The sequence below is a fragment of the Erpetoichthys calabaricus genome, chromosome 13, assembly GCF_900747795.2.
Source record: "Erpetoichthys calabaricus chromosome 13, fErpCal1.3, whole genome shotgun sequence".
NCBI lineage: Eukaryota > Metazoa > Chordata > Cladistia > Polypteriformes > Polypteridae > Erpetoichthys > Erpetoichthys calabaricus.
Genome location: NC_041406.2, coordinates 93,546,630 through 93,563,296, shown reverse-complemented (window position 1 = coordinate 93,563,296; position 16,667 = coordinate 93,546,630). Strand labels below are relative to the sequence as shown.

The following is a 16,667-nucleotide window of genomic DNA, read 5'->3' as shown; positions in this document are numbered from 1 at the left end:
AGTTCCGTGAGGTATACTTATCTATATACACGGCCAACATGGAGGGTTAAGGATTAAAGATAAACTGGGACATCAATCAGCTTAAAAGACTTTTATGTATTGCTTAGGAACTTTAATTCTGCTATTAATTTTTTGGTATTAATAATTAATTGACTTTCTGCATGTACAGTATATAAGTTGCAGGATGAAATCCTAAATCCTTCCTTGCATTTTAAGACACTGTTAGATAATGTATTGCTGGTTACTAATTAAACTAAAAAAAGAGAATGTTGTTAGGACACACTATATTTATGTTCACTGCATCTAATATATTTTATTCAAATTTTACTGTGTATACTCCACTCCACCTTCTAGCACATTTTTATACAAATCAGTGTGATGCCTTGGAAAATGTGGGCTTTTCCCTATGTACAGTAACACTGTAGCATTTTAATGCAGTCCTTCTCTTTCTATTTTTTGCAGACCCCATTCAAAATGTCGTACATGTTCTAGAAAAGCAGTATTTAGAAGAAAAGAGGAATGCCTTGGAGGAGCAGCGCATGATGTATGAGCGTGAGCTGGAGCAACTACGGCAACAGCTCTCTCCTGAGCGGCCACACCGAAGCAGCATGGACCGCCTTTCCTTCAATGCCCAGATGGCACAGCACAAAGTCAAGCTGTGGTCCGAGGAACGGTGAGGTTACAAGAGCAACAGATACCAGTTTTGTGAGGTGTTCATAAGAGTAGCAATTTTCGTATGAAGTATTTATTCTCATAAGTAGTACTGTAGTGAGCAGCACAAAAAATGTGACCACAAAGGTTCAGGAAATGAATTAAAGTGAAAGTCAAAAGAAAGGTTATAACCAGAAGAAGAAGAGGAAACGTAATTATCACCAAAATTTGAAGTCAAAAAAGAATTGCTAAAACATTTATTGCAGGAAAGGTGAAAAATGACCCAAACAAATTCTTTCAATAATTTAGTAGTAAATGAACAGTCAAGAAGGAGGTGAAGTGTGTTAGGAATATATAGACAGAAATAAAGGGCTATTCAAAAATGTATTTCAAGCAAACTGTATAAGACTTAAACATATTGTGCACATCACTGGATAGAGGAAAGTTCAAAGTTTTAAAGCCCGCCTGTTTTATCTTGGTAGAGTAATGTATTGCTGTACTTTCCCCTATTGTATTATTAATATGTAGCCTTTGTCAGAATGCCTCTAATCTCACAGACTTACCACTGTTTATAAGGTATTATAGTATATATCTTATCCCCACCTTCCTTTCTATATCTATATGTAATTAGGTATAGTAAAAAGACAAGCAGGAGTTAAGTTACACATAAAATAATGTATTATTGATAATATTCATAAATAATAACAATATGCAAAGTACATTTGACTATTGGCAACCATACAACCTGATTAAATGGTGATGTGTAGTTTCAGGCGGCACACAGACTTGTTAGTTATTTAAAAATGTCTCTAGTTAAAGCATCATTCAGCTTTCTTCAGAACAGGCTCCATTGCCTGCCTCAATATGGCTACCGAGTTGTGCTCTCCATTGTGTTGTCTTCTTCAGTTCATGGTGTTTGGTAAGAGAGATATGCTTCTTCATGATCAGAGGTTAGTAAGAGAGAGAGAATGTGGTTGAACAAGCAGATTTATAGATTCTCTGTACAACCCCTACAGCCAATAGGACGTCATGGTACTTAAAAGCTTCTGATCCAAGCCAATTCCAAACTGCCATACTTCAGACCAATGGGGGAATACAACATCTTAACACCTGCCACCCCCAAGACCATATGTCTTTATGGCTTTCTTGTGGGGGTTGAAAGACTTTAGCAGAGAAACACTCAACAAACTGGTTTAAGGCACACCCTCCCCCAACTCTGTCGTAAAATTCAAAGAGACCCATTCTAAAGGGGGGGGGGGATGGTGGTAAACACTCACTAATGTAACACTAAATCACATTGCTTTGCCTAAATTACAAATAAAGACATACAAAATATTTATCAAGTCATATGCAAAATCTTACATCACAACACCACCTAAAAGTACCAGTGAATGCCACCGAGCGCTGACTTCATTTTCATGCAAGATGGTGCACCACCTCATTTCCACTTGGAGGTCGGGCGTTAACTGAACGACACCATTCCAAGACGATGGATTGGAAGAGGTGGACAACAAGATCTTACTCATCGTCTATGACCTCCCAAGTCTCCACACCTTACCCCAATGCGATTTTTATCTATGGGGGTACCTTAAAGAAAGAGCGTTTGTTCCACCTATGCCTGTTAATCTTCAAGATTTGCAACATCAAATTGAGGAAGATATGAATTCAGTAACAAGGGACCAGTTGACTCGTGTGAGGCAAGAAATGGTCTATCGTTTTGATGTTTGTTGCACTACACATGGTGCTCATGTTGAGTGCATGCAACCTCAAGGATGATAGGACCAAATTTTGAACTGTCATCTATCCAGTGATGTGAGGAATGTGTTTCTGTCTTATACAGTTTGTTTGAAATAAATTTTTAAAATTTGCTCTTTCATTTTGAATAGTTCGGTATATAAACAGTGAAATAACAAATGCTTTGAAGTTGCACTTTGTTGAAGTGCGTGAAGAAGTCAATAATTGTAGAGAGAGATGTACTGTATTGATTAAATAGGCTGAAATGTAATGTAATCTCCAAGACCACATAACATTTATCCTCGACTGTGAGTATGCACATATTTTTCAAAATTCTCTGTGCTCTGGGGAAATTCCTAAAAACTGGAGGTTGGCAAATGTTATTTTACTATTTAGGCAAAATGACCTCTTTTATTGGCTAACTAGTATAACAAAAGGTGTAATTTTGCTTAACTTCTCTCTACATCCGTAATGGCTAACACGGTACAAACACCCTAGTACTATTATTATTTAGGAAAAGGATGATTGGGCTGGTCCAAGTAATTACAGGCAAGTAAGCTTTACTGTGCACCACAAGTAAGTTAAAGAAAGCAATTATTAAGGAAAAGCTTGAGCAATACATGTTTAGAATTAGGAGTGTCAGCAAATAGTCAAGACGGGATCCGATGAGGATGGCCATAGTTCACTAATATGCTGAAATTGTATGAGTAAGCAACAAAAGGAAATGATCAGAGAGATGCATATGATATTACTTTTATCTCCATTTTCAGAAGGCTTTTGATAAAGAACCACTTGAAAGATTAGTGATCAAACTAAAAGAGGTTGGGTACAAGCTTGGCTCAAACATGGGAAGCAAATGGCGGTCAGTCCTTGAAAACCCTTCTACTTCACGTCCAAAGTTGTGATGATCCTACCTAAAGCAGTCACTGTGTCATACCTCTGCCTTGTTTGTGTCTCTGCGGCGAGTACAGATCATTTCGTGACTAATCTGAACACTGCCTTTTCATTCTCTAGGGATGAGCTCTTCAGACATAGTCTTGCCAAGTTGCGGGAACAGGTGGTTCGGGCAAATGCCCTTGTGAGAGAAGCCAACTTTCTTTCAGAAGAGATGAGTAAAATGACGGACTATCAGGTGACACTTCAGATCCCGGCTGCAAACCTCAGTGCCAATAGGAAGGTGAGCAGAGAGGAAAGCCATTGCTAATGAATTTTATTCCACCATCCTGCTAAGTATTAATTGTTCAGTAAAAACATTGCCTTCAGAAAGTATTTAGACCCCTTCACTTGTTAGACATTTCTCTTATGTTGTCGCCTTCTGCTAAAATAAGTTAAATTTGTTTTTGTTTTTTTCCCACACATCATGCAATACTCAATTCTACAGAATGACAAATCAAAAACCAGGATCATAGAAATCTTTGCAAATTCATTAAAAATAAAAAACTGAAATACATTGGCACAAATATTTAGACCCATTACTCAGAACTTAGCTGAACCCCCTTTGGCAGCAATTACATCCTGGAGTCTTCTTGGGTTTGATGTGACAAGTTTCTCAGACCTAAATTTGGGGATTTTCTGCCATTCTTTTCTGCAGATCTTCTCAAGCTCTGTCAGGTTGAATGGAGACCATCAGCGGATTGCTATTTTCAAGTCTCTTCAGGGATCTTTGATTGGGTTTAAGTCTGGTCTTTGGCTTGGCAACTCCAGGACATTCCCAGAGTTGTCCCTAAACCACTCATGTGATTTTTGTACTTAGGGTCATTATCCTGTTGGAAGGTGAACCTTCAGCCTTATCTAAGGTCCAGAGTGCTCTAGAGCTGGTTTTCATTTAGGATATCTCTCGACTTTGTTCTGTTCAGCTTTCCCTCGACTCTGACTAGTCTCCCAGAGCTGCTGCTAAAAAAACAGCCTCACAGCATGATGTTACCACCACCATGTTTCACTGTTGGAATTTCATTGCACAGGTGATTAACAGTGTCTGGTTTCCTCCAGACATGCCGCTAATGTCACTTTCATCAAACCAGAATATCTTGTTTTTCACAATCTAAGATGCAATGCAAACTCCAAGCAAACTCTAATGCAAACTCCAAGCAGGCTTCCATGTGTCTTTTGCTGTGGAGAATTTTGTCTGGCTAATCTTTGTAAAGCCCAGATCGGTATAGTGTTGCAGTGATGGTTGTCCTTCTGGAAATTTCTCACATTTCCACATAGGTTTTCTGGAGCTCAACCAGAGTGATTATCGGGTTCCTGGTCACCTCTCTTACCATGGCCCTTTCCACAATTTCTCAGTCTGTTCGAGTCGCCAGCTCTAGGAAGTGTTATGATTGTGACAAACATCTTACATTTAAGAATGATGGAGGCCACGGTGTTCCTGGGAACTTTCAATGCTGCCGGAAATGTTTTTACAGCCTTCACCAGATCTGTGCCTCAACACAATCCTGTCTCTAAGCTCTGCTGGCAATTCCTTTGATCTTATAGCCTGTTTTTTGGTCTGATACACATCGTCAATTGTGGAACCTTCTATAGACAGGCCTTTCCTAATCATGTCCAATGAAATGAAATGAGCACAAGTGGATTCGAAACATCTCAGCAAGGATCAATAGAATGGGATGCACCTGAGCCAAATTGGCAAGTGTCATACCGAAGGGTCTGAATACTTGTGTCAATGTATTATTTCAGTTTTATAGGTCCATAACCTGATTAAGACTATCATTCTGAAAATGCAGAAAACATGATCTTGTAAAGTCTCATGACCAATTGGTAAAGCATCTTACAGAAGGGGTGAGACATTGTTCATGATACAAAGCAGCTTAGCCCTCACCTTAGCCTTTCCCTAGAGGTACTCTACAGGTTGACCAGGGTGCTCACTATATGGAGAGAATGTGAAGCATTGTTCACAATAGCTAGCATGTTAGCCAGAATATTTCTATCTTCTATTATCTCCCAAACATCTAGACTGGTTCCCAGAATATGAGTTTTATTGTTAATATAAATATAAAGTTAAGCCTCACCATGGGTTGATTCATCCATTCATCCATTCATCTTATGCATGCTTAACCCAAGATAGGGTTGTAGCGTCACCAGAGTTTGTAAAATCCCAACTTTCTAAGGCATCCAACTTCTCTGTTTCTGTTGATGGTACACTTGTCAAACCTACTCCTGTTGTCAGAAACCTTGGTGTTTTGTTTGATTCGTCACTTAACTTTGAGGTCTCTTTCCAAAATTTCATTCTATCGTCTCCGTAACATTGCCACCTCCGTCCATTTCTGTACTTTAATGATGCTAAAACTCTGGTTCATTGTTTCATAATGTCTCGTATTGATTACTGTAATTCCTTCTTCTTCGGCCTCCCTGCAAAATCTATACAGAAGCTACAGTACATTCAGAACTCTGCAGCCACACAAAGCGTTCTGCTCACATCTCCCCTGTTCTCTCCCAGCTTCTCTGGTTACCGGTTCCATCAAAAATTAAATTCAAGATTCTGCTTCTCACCTTCAAAGCCCTACATAACCTTGCCCCTCTCTACCTCACTCAGCTCCTAGCTCCTTATACTCCTTGTCACTCTCTCAGGTCCTCGAGCAGTAATCTCTTACTGACCTACACACCAGACTCTTCACCTTTGTAGGCAGGTCCTTCAGTACTATAGTCCCTCAACTCCGGAACTCTCTTTCTCACTCTCTCTGAGATTGCTCCTCTTTCTCCATCTTTAAATCTCAACTGAAACTTTCCTCTTCTATGAACTTTCTTCTTCTTCTTTTTCTTCTTCTTGCTGCTCCAATTAGGGGTTGCCACAGCGGATCATCTTCTTCCATATCTTCCTGTCCTCGTCATCTTGTTCTGTTACATCCATCACCTGCATGTCCTCTCTCACCACATCTATAAACCTCCTCTTAGACCTTCCTCTTTTCCTCTTCCCTGGCAGCTCTATCCTTAGAACCCTTCTCCCAATATACCCAGCATCTCTCCTCTGCACATGTCCAAACCAACACAATCTCTCCTCTCTGACTTTGTCTCCAAACCATCCAGCCTGAGCTGACCCTCTAACGTCCTCATTTCTAATCCTATCCATCCTCATCACACCCAATGCAAATCTTAGAGCTGGAGGTGGCAGAGTTAAAGATGCTGTCTCCTGCTTTCTGGTCAGTGCCTCCGTCTCCCACCCATATAACATAGCTGGTCTCACTACCGTCCTGTAGACCTTCTCTTTCACTCTTCCTGATACCCGTCTGTCACAAATAAATAAATAAATGCAACTTATTATTTATTATTATTCAGAAGGCACCTGGTCATGTTCGAACACATTCACACACATCTGCACTTACACTGGGCCAGTATGCTGTCGCCAGTTAACTTAATGTGTATGTTAAAAATCAGCTCCACATCCTAATGGGACTTGAACAGTGAACTGAACTTGACGGACAGTCGTGAAGGAATTGAGTTCGGTTAAGCGCTTTGCCGAAGTATAAATCCATTGGAAATAGTGCTCCATATTAATCAAGCTGTTGTGTGAAGCGGACATATTAGTACTGTAAATCCCTTATGACTTGACTGTATTCCCCTTTTCTGGTTACCAGAGAGGCGCCATTGTGAGTGAGCCTGCAATCCAAGTGCGCAGGAAAGGTAAAGGAACGCAAGTGTGGACCATTGAGAAACTGGAGAACAAGCTGGTGGATATGAGGGATTATTACCGGGATTGGAAAGATGATGCCGAGCATTTGGTGAGTACATTTCCTATTTATGGTAACGCTTCAGATGATCCTATGGTTTAGAATCCTTGGATTGGTCTGGGCTGGATATTCCATATCGAAGCCCAGTCTGGTTTTCTGTATATGAAAAACATTTGCCACTGCCAGGCACACTTAAATGGAATAACTGTGCTATGACATAAAATTGCAAAGGAAACTCAAAATATTGCGAAAAAGCATCTTTAATATGTTAATTCCAGTCTTACATTATCAGATCTAGATATTCTCAGAATTGCAAAGGTCATTGTCTATACCAGTGAGTGCAAGACTAAAACCAACCTAGGACATGACACCAGGCCGTCAACTCATACACATACTCACACTTGCTCTTATGAAGTCCATCCATCCATCCATTATCCAACCTGCTATATCCTAACTACAGGGTCACGGGGGTCTGCTGGAGCCAATCCCAGCCAACACAGGGAGCAAGGCAGGAAACAAACCTTGGGCAGGGCGCCAGCCCACTGCAGTCTTATGAAGTCAATCAATTATTTTTAGTTTATCTTTAGCGGAAGACTTTATTCAAGGCAACAAGTAAGATCTTTGGATACTTTATGATTGCTTGGTTACAGCTTTTGCATTTGGAGCCCAGACAGAGTAAGTGACTCGCTTTCTTAAGTGTCAAAACAATAGTAGTACTTTCGTGTGTAAAGAGCATGGTGACATTTTTACCTGCATGTCTGACTTGACTCTTTTGCCACAATTAACAAGAATATATGAAAAAAGATAACTTCTTGTTACTAAATATAAAACACAAATCAGCTCAGCTGTTATTACTTCTTAATTCTTTTTCTAAAATACAGGGTTCATGCGGATCCTGGAAAGTCATGAAAAGTTAGCAAGCCAACATCCAGTATTAAAAAGTCCTCACAATTCTAAAAAAAAAAATGTAAATGATACTTAAACATCATTGTAAATGTTGTTGAACAATATTTAATGTAAAGTTCACGTTGTAGATAATTGATTTTATAATGTGTTACATAACCTTATAAATATATAGTTTAAATATCTAAATTTAAAAACGTGATGTATATAGTAAATTTATGTTACAAGTTATTTGTTATTAAGTCACTTTAAGATAATATGTACTGTATGTAAAGTAATGTGTCTCGCGAGAATACACTTAGGGGTTATCAGGAGAACAGGAGAAGGACCTGCCCCATGGACTGCAGGTGGGCGGATGTCTCTCGCGAGGCTCTGCCATGTTGCATTAAAGGTTTCAAACTGAAACATCTGAATCTAAAACAGACAAAGTGATTTAAGGACCTTTTTTCATGACAAGCGGCCAACAAGTTCTCACGGCGTGGAGGCGTGACGGTGTGAGTAACAAGAGCCCAAGCAATAAACGCCCGTTTAAAAGAACCGACCTGTGTCTGTGTTGTTGTGAAGAGAGCTACAATCATGGAAAATATTAAATCACATATCATGACATAAAATATCCATAATTTCACCAACAAAACTCTTGCATCTCGTATTAATATCCCCTTTAACTCTTTGGAGGCTTCATTTTGTTTACTTCATCAAACTCCTGTTTTATTACCCAGATTGTGAAAATGAAACTAACAAAATGGCTTTTCAGCGGCACTCTCATTTGCCACTTTCCTACGCCAGCTCAAAATCCTCATCTGACAGTGCAGAATCCGAGTTATCAACAATACACAACACATCTCTGGCAGAGGATTTCTTTTGACGAGAGCTGTTGCCGGCATTTGACGTAAATGAAAATGAATGGCAATTCATCATTATCTCATGGTCTTTGCTGTCATCTAGTGGCTAAAACTATTTAATACATTGTAGGTGATTTTTCTTGGCGGTTAGCCTTCAATTCTTTGTGTCGACTTTTGTCGACACCCGCCTTGAAATTGCTAATGACCTTGCGCATTAATATTGCCTGTTCTGTGTGAGAGTGCGTGTATAAACTGTTACAAATATGTAGCAGCCGTTAGCCTTCACATTGAATTCTTAGGTGAATAGTTAACAAAGTAAATTACACTGTGTATATTACACATGTCAGTGTGATTTATCGTGTAGTCAAAATGCTATGAAAGTACGTGCTTAACTTGTAATGGATGAAAAATCAAATAAGCAGATGGCTGGCTGCTGTTACTGTATGAAGTTTGACATTGGGAATATGGGTGAGTCTGCTTTGAAAAGTCATATGAAAGGAAGTAAACATTGTGAACATGCGAAGGAAAAGGAAGTTAGTAATTCTGTTTAGGATTTTGTTTTGGACCTTTCACTGGGCTATCGTCACATCTGACAGGCGCACCAGTGAGCTATTCAAGTGCCAGAGGATTAGCCTTCAGTAGTGCTAGTGATAATTCTACGATATCGACATCTTTGTCTTCATATGTGACTAAAAGTGAATGTCTGAAACCTGAAATCCTCTGGGTGTAAAATGGGATGGACAAGCATTAGTCAGACAAGTCATGGCGAGGACGTGGATAACCTTTTGTGCGAATGGCATCTGTAATTGGAGATGCCATTGTGTGCGCCGTTATGCCATAGCAGTCCTGACAATTGTCCGTCTCATCTTAGCATCACAGATGACTTGTATGTTAATATAATGTCACTGCTTTCAGTTAACAAAATGAGTTTCATTCTCGCTCAGTGCCCTTATTGCAATATGAATGCATTAAAGGGCTTTGATTACATTTAGGGGAACCAGACACTGCTCCAAATTGCCTTTTTATGTTATGTTAATGTTATGTTTTATGTACTGTATGTGCACCCACACTATAAGAAAACTGGATGTAGCGCCTCCTCCGTCAGCTAATTGCTTCCAGCATAGTGGGCATCACAGAGTGAAGCTTGGCTGAGATATTCCTGATCTGTCAGCCAGTTCTGAGAAGTGACAACAGGTAGTCGATTTAAACTGACAAAAACAAAGTTCTACCACTCAAGAACACAAGCATTGGTTCTCTTAAAAGGCAACTAAAATACAGTCTGTACATCATATTCAACACGTTTAAGCTTTAATATGTCTGTCATGGCAACTCACATTATAATAACGGCTCAATGATATGAATTATTATGCATGCGAGTCGTCATTTAGCTGGTTTGGCTGCATTTCCCCACTTGATCGAGGGTGTCGTCATTTTCCAGTTCCTCCAAAATGTTGCGTACGTGTGAGTCAGAGTTGCCGTAAATATATGCCTGTTCTCACGTCAAGTTTTCTTTTATAAATCCCGAAGTTTTGCGTGCACACATTTCAAGATTTTTATTTATTTATTTATTTTTCTGTACGCACGCATACAAGCTTTATAAATGAGGCCCCCTGGGTTGCTGTAAAAGTGATCAGTGAGCAGGAGGCAGAACCTGTGATTTGAAGTCCAGAGCCTTAGCCACTACATTACACTACCATCTGATTAGCCTAACAAGAAAACTACTTTTCCACAATGATTTTAATTTTTTGCGTATTTCAGACTGTAATACGTATTATATAAACTCAAGAGTGACTCTTTCTCAAAGGTTGTTTCTTTCTCTGGTTTCAGAGCAGTAAACTTACTAGCAAACGTGGGGACCCGTTCTATGAAGCCCAAGAAAACCACAATCTCATTGGCGTCGCAAACGTCTTCCTGGAGTGCCTCTTCCACGATGTCAAGCTTCAGTATGCAGTGCCTATAATCAGTCAGCAGGGTGAGGTAAGCAGAACATGAGTTAGAAAAATAAATTCGCAGAGGCCGCCTGAAAGCTTCTGGCTTTAATTATAAGTACAGAAAACAGCTTGTGGGGTCTGGAGGTTTGTATACTGCATCCCATGAATGGTGAAAGTTTATAAGAAATGAGGAAAATAGTTAAAACCTTTAAAAAGTAATTACATGTTTGAATATAAATAAGGATAGATGAACATAAAAGTCGTACAAGCATTGATTATATTCATTCATTTTCTGGAAGTGCTTATTCTGTCATTGGGTTGTGTGGCGGCAGATCTCAGTATTTTTCTTTTTTTTCATTTTTTTTCCTTATTTTCATGTTCTGTTAAGAATAATACATCTTTTGTACTATTTCTGTCAATCATTAAACATTGTGCCATTGCATATGATGTACTTTGTACTACAGTAATTAAATCATTTGCAGCTTCAAGAAATGTGAAAATTAAGGCAGATTAAGAAGGTTGTTTCAAGTTTTATTGATGGCAGCTTGCTAGAGGGAGTGTATGATTTCTTTTGCATTGCTTTTACTGTATATGTTTCACTTGTGTTAGGTAGCAGGACGGCTGCACGTAGAGCTGATGCGTGTCAGTGGGGCCGTCCCAGAGAGAATGGCAGGAGGTGATGACTCCTCTGAAAATTCCAGTGAGAGCAGCAGCTATGAATTTTTGGATAACAATGGAGAAATTGTCCACATGGCCAAGAAATTAACATGCAGAGTAAGTTCTGTCTGTCTGTCTCTATCTATCTATCTATCTATCTATCTATCTATCTATCTATCTATCTATCTATCTATCTATCTATCTATCTATCTATCTATCTATCTATCTATCTATCTATCTATCTATCTATCTATCTATCTATCTATCTATCTATCTATCTATCTATCCTGCCAACTATACTAAAATTAAAGTCTGTCTGTCTGTCTAGTCCCCTTTATTGTCTGCCTGTCTCTTTTATATAACCCCTTTTATTATCTATCTGACTTTCTGTTTGTCTATCTTTTATATAGTCCCTTTTATTGTGTGTCTGTCTTTCTCTTTTATATAGTCCCTTATCTATTGGTCTGTCTGTCTCTTCTGTACGGCTCTTTTTATTATCAAGCGATCTGTCTTTTTTTTATATAGCCCCTTTTATCAACTATTTATCTAGCCATCTATCCACCCATCCATCCAAAACACAGGGGTCTATGGTGACCAATGTTGGACAACTGTGAACAAAATCAGAATATCCATTAAAAAATCTCTCGTTACTCATGTTTTACAATCCATGTCCAGTCGTATGCTCACAATGTCCCAAACACATTTATTTTTTCTAAAAAAAATCAGGGAAATGTTGTCAGGAACAAAAACTGAAGATACTCAGATTTGCCCAAGCATTTCAGCTGAAGATCCCATCCCTATTCATTGGTCAGGAGTCCAGCCCAGTACCAGCTTATTCATTGGCTAACATTGTGCTTTACATGATATCAACAAAAAGCATGAAAAGTAAAGGTTAAAAGTTAAAGAAAAGTGAGTGAAAGCATCATCAGGAAAGGAATTTGCCTCATATTTATTTAATTTGTGCATATCTGAGATGTTTCGACTAGCAGACGGTCAGTTCACCAACTGCCGCTAAGTAAAGCTGATGTATTCCAGTTGTGGCTCATCGCTATGATTAAAAATGTAAAAACAGGAGGCAGATCTACAATTCAAACACGTGTTCACGTCCTTTTTTTGTTCAAGAGAACATTTTCTGGAGGTGGTTTATTTATCAACATTTTAGTAAAGATAAATGTTTTTGGAACATTGTGAGCATACGAGTGGATGACATGTGGATTATGCAACGCGAGCAACATGAGATTTTTTTCATGGATGTTTTTGATATCATTTGATGTTGTAGAAGTCTATGCTATCAGAAATTTTGTTATCTCCATTCTGCCTAAAAACATGAGGTAAAAATTTTTTCTCAGCCATCAGTACAAACTACATGGGATAAATAACATATAAAAATGTAACTTTTGGGTGGATTATTCTTTTAAAATATGCTTTACAGATTGTCTTATCTTCTGTCTTTAGACTCATGTAAAGTTTTGTCTTCAATATTAAGACAGAGTCTGCCCATCTAGCTATTGGTTTTCCTCTGCCACTCTTTTCTTCTCCCTCCCCGAGTATTGTAGTCTTGTCCAGGCAATCCTCTCAAGTTGTGTCCAAAGCAAGACAGTTTCGTATTATTCTTTTGAACCTCATGAAAAGTTGGCAATGACCTGATGTCTTGATCATTCTAATCCGTGTTATTTCTTACAGGTCAAAATCAAAGATGCCACTGGTCTACCACTGAACCTTTCCAACTTCGTCTTCTGTCAGTACACCTTCTGGGACCAGTCAGAAGCCACAGTTGCTCCACCTATGGTTAATCCTGACACACCATCTCCACGGAGCAAAGAATCCCAATTTTCTGTTAAGTTTGAGCACTGTAAGGTAAATAAATGCATGCGTCGTTTAGCAGTGGTGACTTGCTAATGCTAGTCAAGTGAAAATTACTACTTATAATATATCCCATCTCACAGACTAAATGCAACCAAGTGCCTTCCAGGACCTAAGGACATGTCCTATTCTGACAGACTCTAAGAATTAAACCTGCTTAGTCTCAATCAGAAGAGACTGCGCGAGGTCCTCATCCAGGTCTTTCAAAATCTTCAAAGGCATTGATTAAGTAGATCCAGCAGAAATATTTCAATTTTACGGTGAATCATACGAGGACACAATTGGACCTTAATGTGAATTGCATTTAGGACTGAAGCCACAAAGCACTTTGTGACGTGTGAGTCCCTGTCTTGCACTCCAAAACATGAGGCCGAGTCTCAGTACTTTAACAAAACCAGCTTTAATCAGCTTGAAACATGAACAGCAGGGTTATTTATTGTTCTGTGATCTACCACTCTCCTATACACAGACAGAACAAACCGGCATAGTAGGGGTCAGGCCAAGTTATACTTCTCCCTGCATTTTTAATGTCCCTGGCATCACCCATCGGCAAAAGGACCGAATAGCGTGATCTCGATCGGGTCGTAGTTGTTTCCGCAGCACTATGCTGCTGCGTTGCGAACCTGAAGATGCCTCAGCAACGGACAAGCAGTCCTCCAAAGACATGGCAGTCCTGCTTCAGAGTGTTGTCACGTTTTGGATCCTAAGAGTTCAGACTTGTTTACTCAAAGAGTTGTGGGAATCCGGAACAAACTACAGAGTCATGAAGTTGAAGCAGAAACCTTGACAGCCTTTAAGAAGAATCAGGATATTGAGACTGCTTAGCCATTACCTAAACCAATGGGCTTTGAGGACTGAGTGGTCTCCTCTCATATATCAAATTTCTCATATTTTTATGTTCCTTTTTGAATAATACTTGCCGTAATTCCATTTTCCTGTCCTACGGTTTGGGGTAAGACCCATTTGGAATACTAAGCCACCTGACACAAGATTTAGGAGGGAGCATCTCATTTTGACCATTTTGAGTTTAGAGCCTGAAAGTAGGAATACCTTCATTTTGATTTTGCATTTCTTTTTATGTATCTTGCGTTTTGAAGCCGTGAACTTCATAACACTTTTGTTTGCATAGGTTATTTCTTCCAAGGTCTTTGGATTTCTTCCCACATCCCAAAAACATGCAAACTATGTTCATTTATAACTCTAAAATTTCCCACTGCAAGTGTATCCAACTATAAACTGGCACCCGACCTAGTGTTGCACCCTGCCTTGTGCCCAATTTTGGCTCGATACACACCACACAAAGCTAGAAGTGATTTGGAAGGCTCCAGAAAAATGGGGGTCTATTTTTAAAAGTCCCCCCATAGCTCTGTTTATCAAACTAGTCATATATTATCTGCACATGAATGGACCTTTGTTTATGCCTGCTGTCAATAGATAGATTGATACTTTATTGTGCAGTTTAGTGGAACTGTGCCATGATTAATCTATGAAGACTAAAGGGCAAGACTGCGGGCTCTAGTAGTGGTGGTACATGTAGAGGGTATATTTACATTTTTTAATTTCATATCAGATGGAACACATCTCCACCATCTAGTGCCATGATAAAAAAGAATATATTGAAATACTTTGTGAACCTCTAATGCACATTTCCACCTTTTTGGCCTCTCTAGATTAGCTATATACTAATAATATATGAGTTTCTTCTCAGCAAAATTTCTTCTCTTCTTATATCGATAGAATGTACCATATTTTAACTTAGTCATGGCAAAAGTTACTTAGGGCAGCACAGTGACAACTACTGCCAGCTCACTGACCCTGTATCTTAGGATTCTGCCCCTAGTCCTTGTATATGTAGAAATTATATGTTCTCCCCTGTCTTTCAGGTTTTCATCCTACATCTCTCTATTATAATAAAAAAATCCTGGGACAACACTAGACTTTTTAGCCTGATACGAGACGTGACTTTTTCAGAGAGATGCTTTTACGTCCCGCAAAACAAGACTTTGTGCCAAGAGATTTAACCATGCCCTGGGCTGGAAATAAAAGACAAAGAGTAGATGACAAAGTAGAACATCGTAAAGAATTCAAAAATGTTGGCGCGATAGACATGCAGAGCAGGTTAGAGATAATGAAAGTACTCAAATTCGAAAGTCTCAAAAAAGTAATAGTAAAGATCGCATTATGGCTAACAAACGGAAATTATTACTCGGTGAAATAACGGAACAGCGAAAAGAGATTGAATATATTGTTTGGATTTAAACTTTAAGTTGGAGACTTGTAGATCGTCTAATTCGTGTTGCCATCATAGAAAAGTAGTGTTTCTTCCCAATGAAGAGGCCCATCCGCAAGAATTAAAAGATTTGTTGTTTGGTGAAAGTGAAATCCACATACGCGAGCGGCAGAGACGCAAAGTGGCTGGCATGTAGTGCAGGCTGGGGGGTTGGCGAGCAAAGCCCCCTAGTCCCAAAAAAATGCTGAGTTACATTAATTAACAATTTCAAATTTGTCCCCTATATATTTGATTGTGGGATTTTGTTTGAGTGGACCTTGAGTTGGACTGTTGTGTTATATTAAGAGCTACTTTAAAATCTGTCTTTGTAAAACTTTGATAGTTCTTCTGTTTCTTCTAGGATTATGTTGTCCACGTGACAGAAGAATTTCTCGAATTCATTCTAGAAGGAGCCTTGGCAATTGAGGTTTGGGGTCACAGATGTGCAGGGAACGGCAGATCGTTATGGGAGCTGGACGCTATGCAAGCAAAAACAAGAACACTGAGAGACAGGTAAAGAGGCATTGTTTTGTAATAAAGTCACAGGCATGGTAAGGCCTCCTGAAAGATCTGCAAAGGAGGCTGGGACCTTCTCCGGAATGTCTGGAAATGGCCTTACCCCAGGCAGCCATCCTGGCTGGGGAGTGAGTTTTAAAAGTTCAAAATACACAAAAATACCTTATGACTGAGAGAGGAACCGTAAAACCTCTGGCACGATAAGACAAGACACACAAAATTCAGAATATAATTAAATAAAAATAAAATAGCACAACAAGTAGCTAAGGCAAAATAAGGGCAATTAGTATGTACCTCAAAATGCAATCCAAGATTAACAAGCCCCAAAACATAATCCAGAAACTGTAATCCAAGAAGCAGAAGCAAAAAATATCAAGAAACAAGAAAAACCAAAAGAAAGCAATATTTACAAACTCTCCCAATAACATTCAACGATCCACTGCTAGGACCCCCACCTCTGAACTCTGACCTAAGGACAGAAAGTGGACCCAGCAGCAATGACATCACAGCGGCTCTGCCTCCTGGGTTTTCACCCGCAAAACACGAGGCATGGCAGAACATTTAAAGAGGTAGGACACCAATAACAGATAATATGCAAACCTAACAGAAATCACATGACTACGTGAAAAATAATCAT

At 39.2% G+C, this 16,667-nt stretch overlaps 1 protein-coding gene across 7 annotated transcripts in view; it reads left to right on the top strand.

Annotated features, from left to right (window-relative positions):
- kif13a (kinesin family member 13A) overlaps positions 1–16,667 on the top strand; it is a 305,123-nt gene that overhangs the window by 187,673 nt on the left and 100,783 nt on the right. For all 7 annotated transcript variants that reach the window (XR_007936595.1, XM_051935728.1, XM_028817275.2 and 4 more), the window contains 7 exons: positions 463–673; positions 3,400–3,562; positions 6,957–7,100; positions 10,622–10,771; positions 11,335–11,499; positions 13,066–13,239; positions 15,876–16,027. Coding sequence is in view for 6 of the 7 variants with exons in the window: in XM_051935728.1 (XP_051791688.1) it covers positions 463–673; positions 3,400–3,562; positions 6,957–7,100; positions 10,622–10,771; positions 11,335–11,499; positions 13,066–13,239; positions 15,876–16,027 (1,159 nt within the window). In the remaining variant the exon portion in view is untranslated. The remainder of the gene's footprint in view (positions 1–462; positions 674–3,399; positions 3,563–6,956; positions 7,101–10,621; positions 10,772–11,334; positions 11,500–13,065; positions 13,240–15,875; positions 16,028–16,667) is intronic.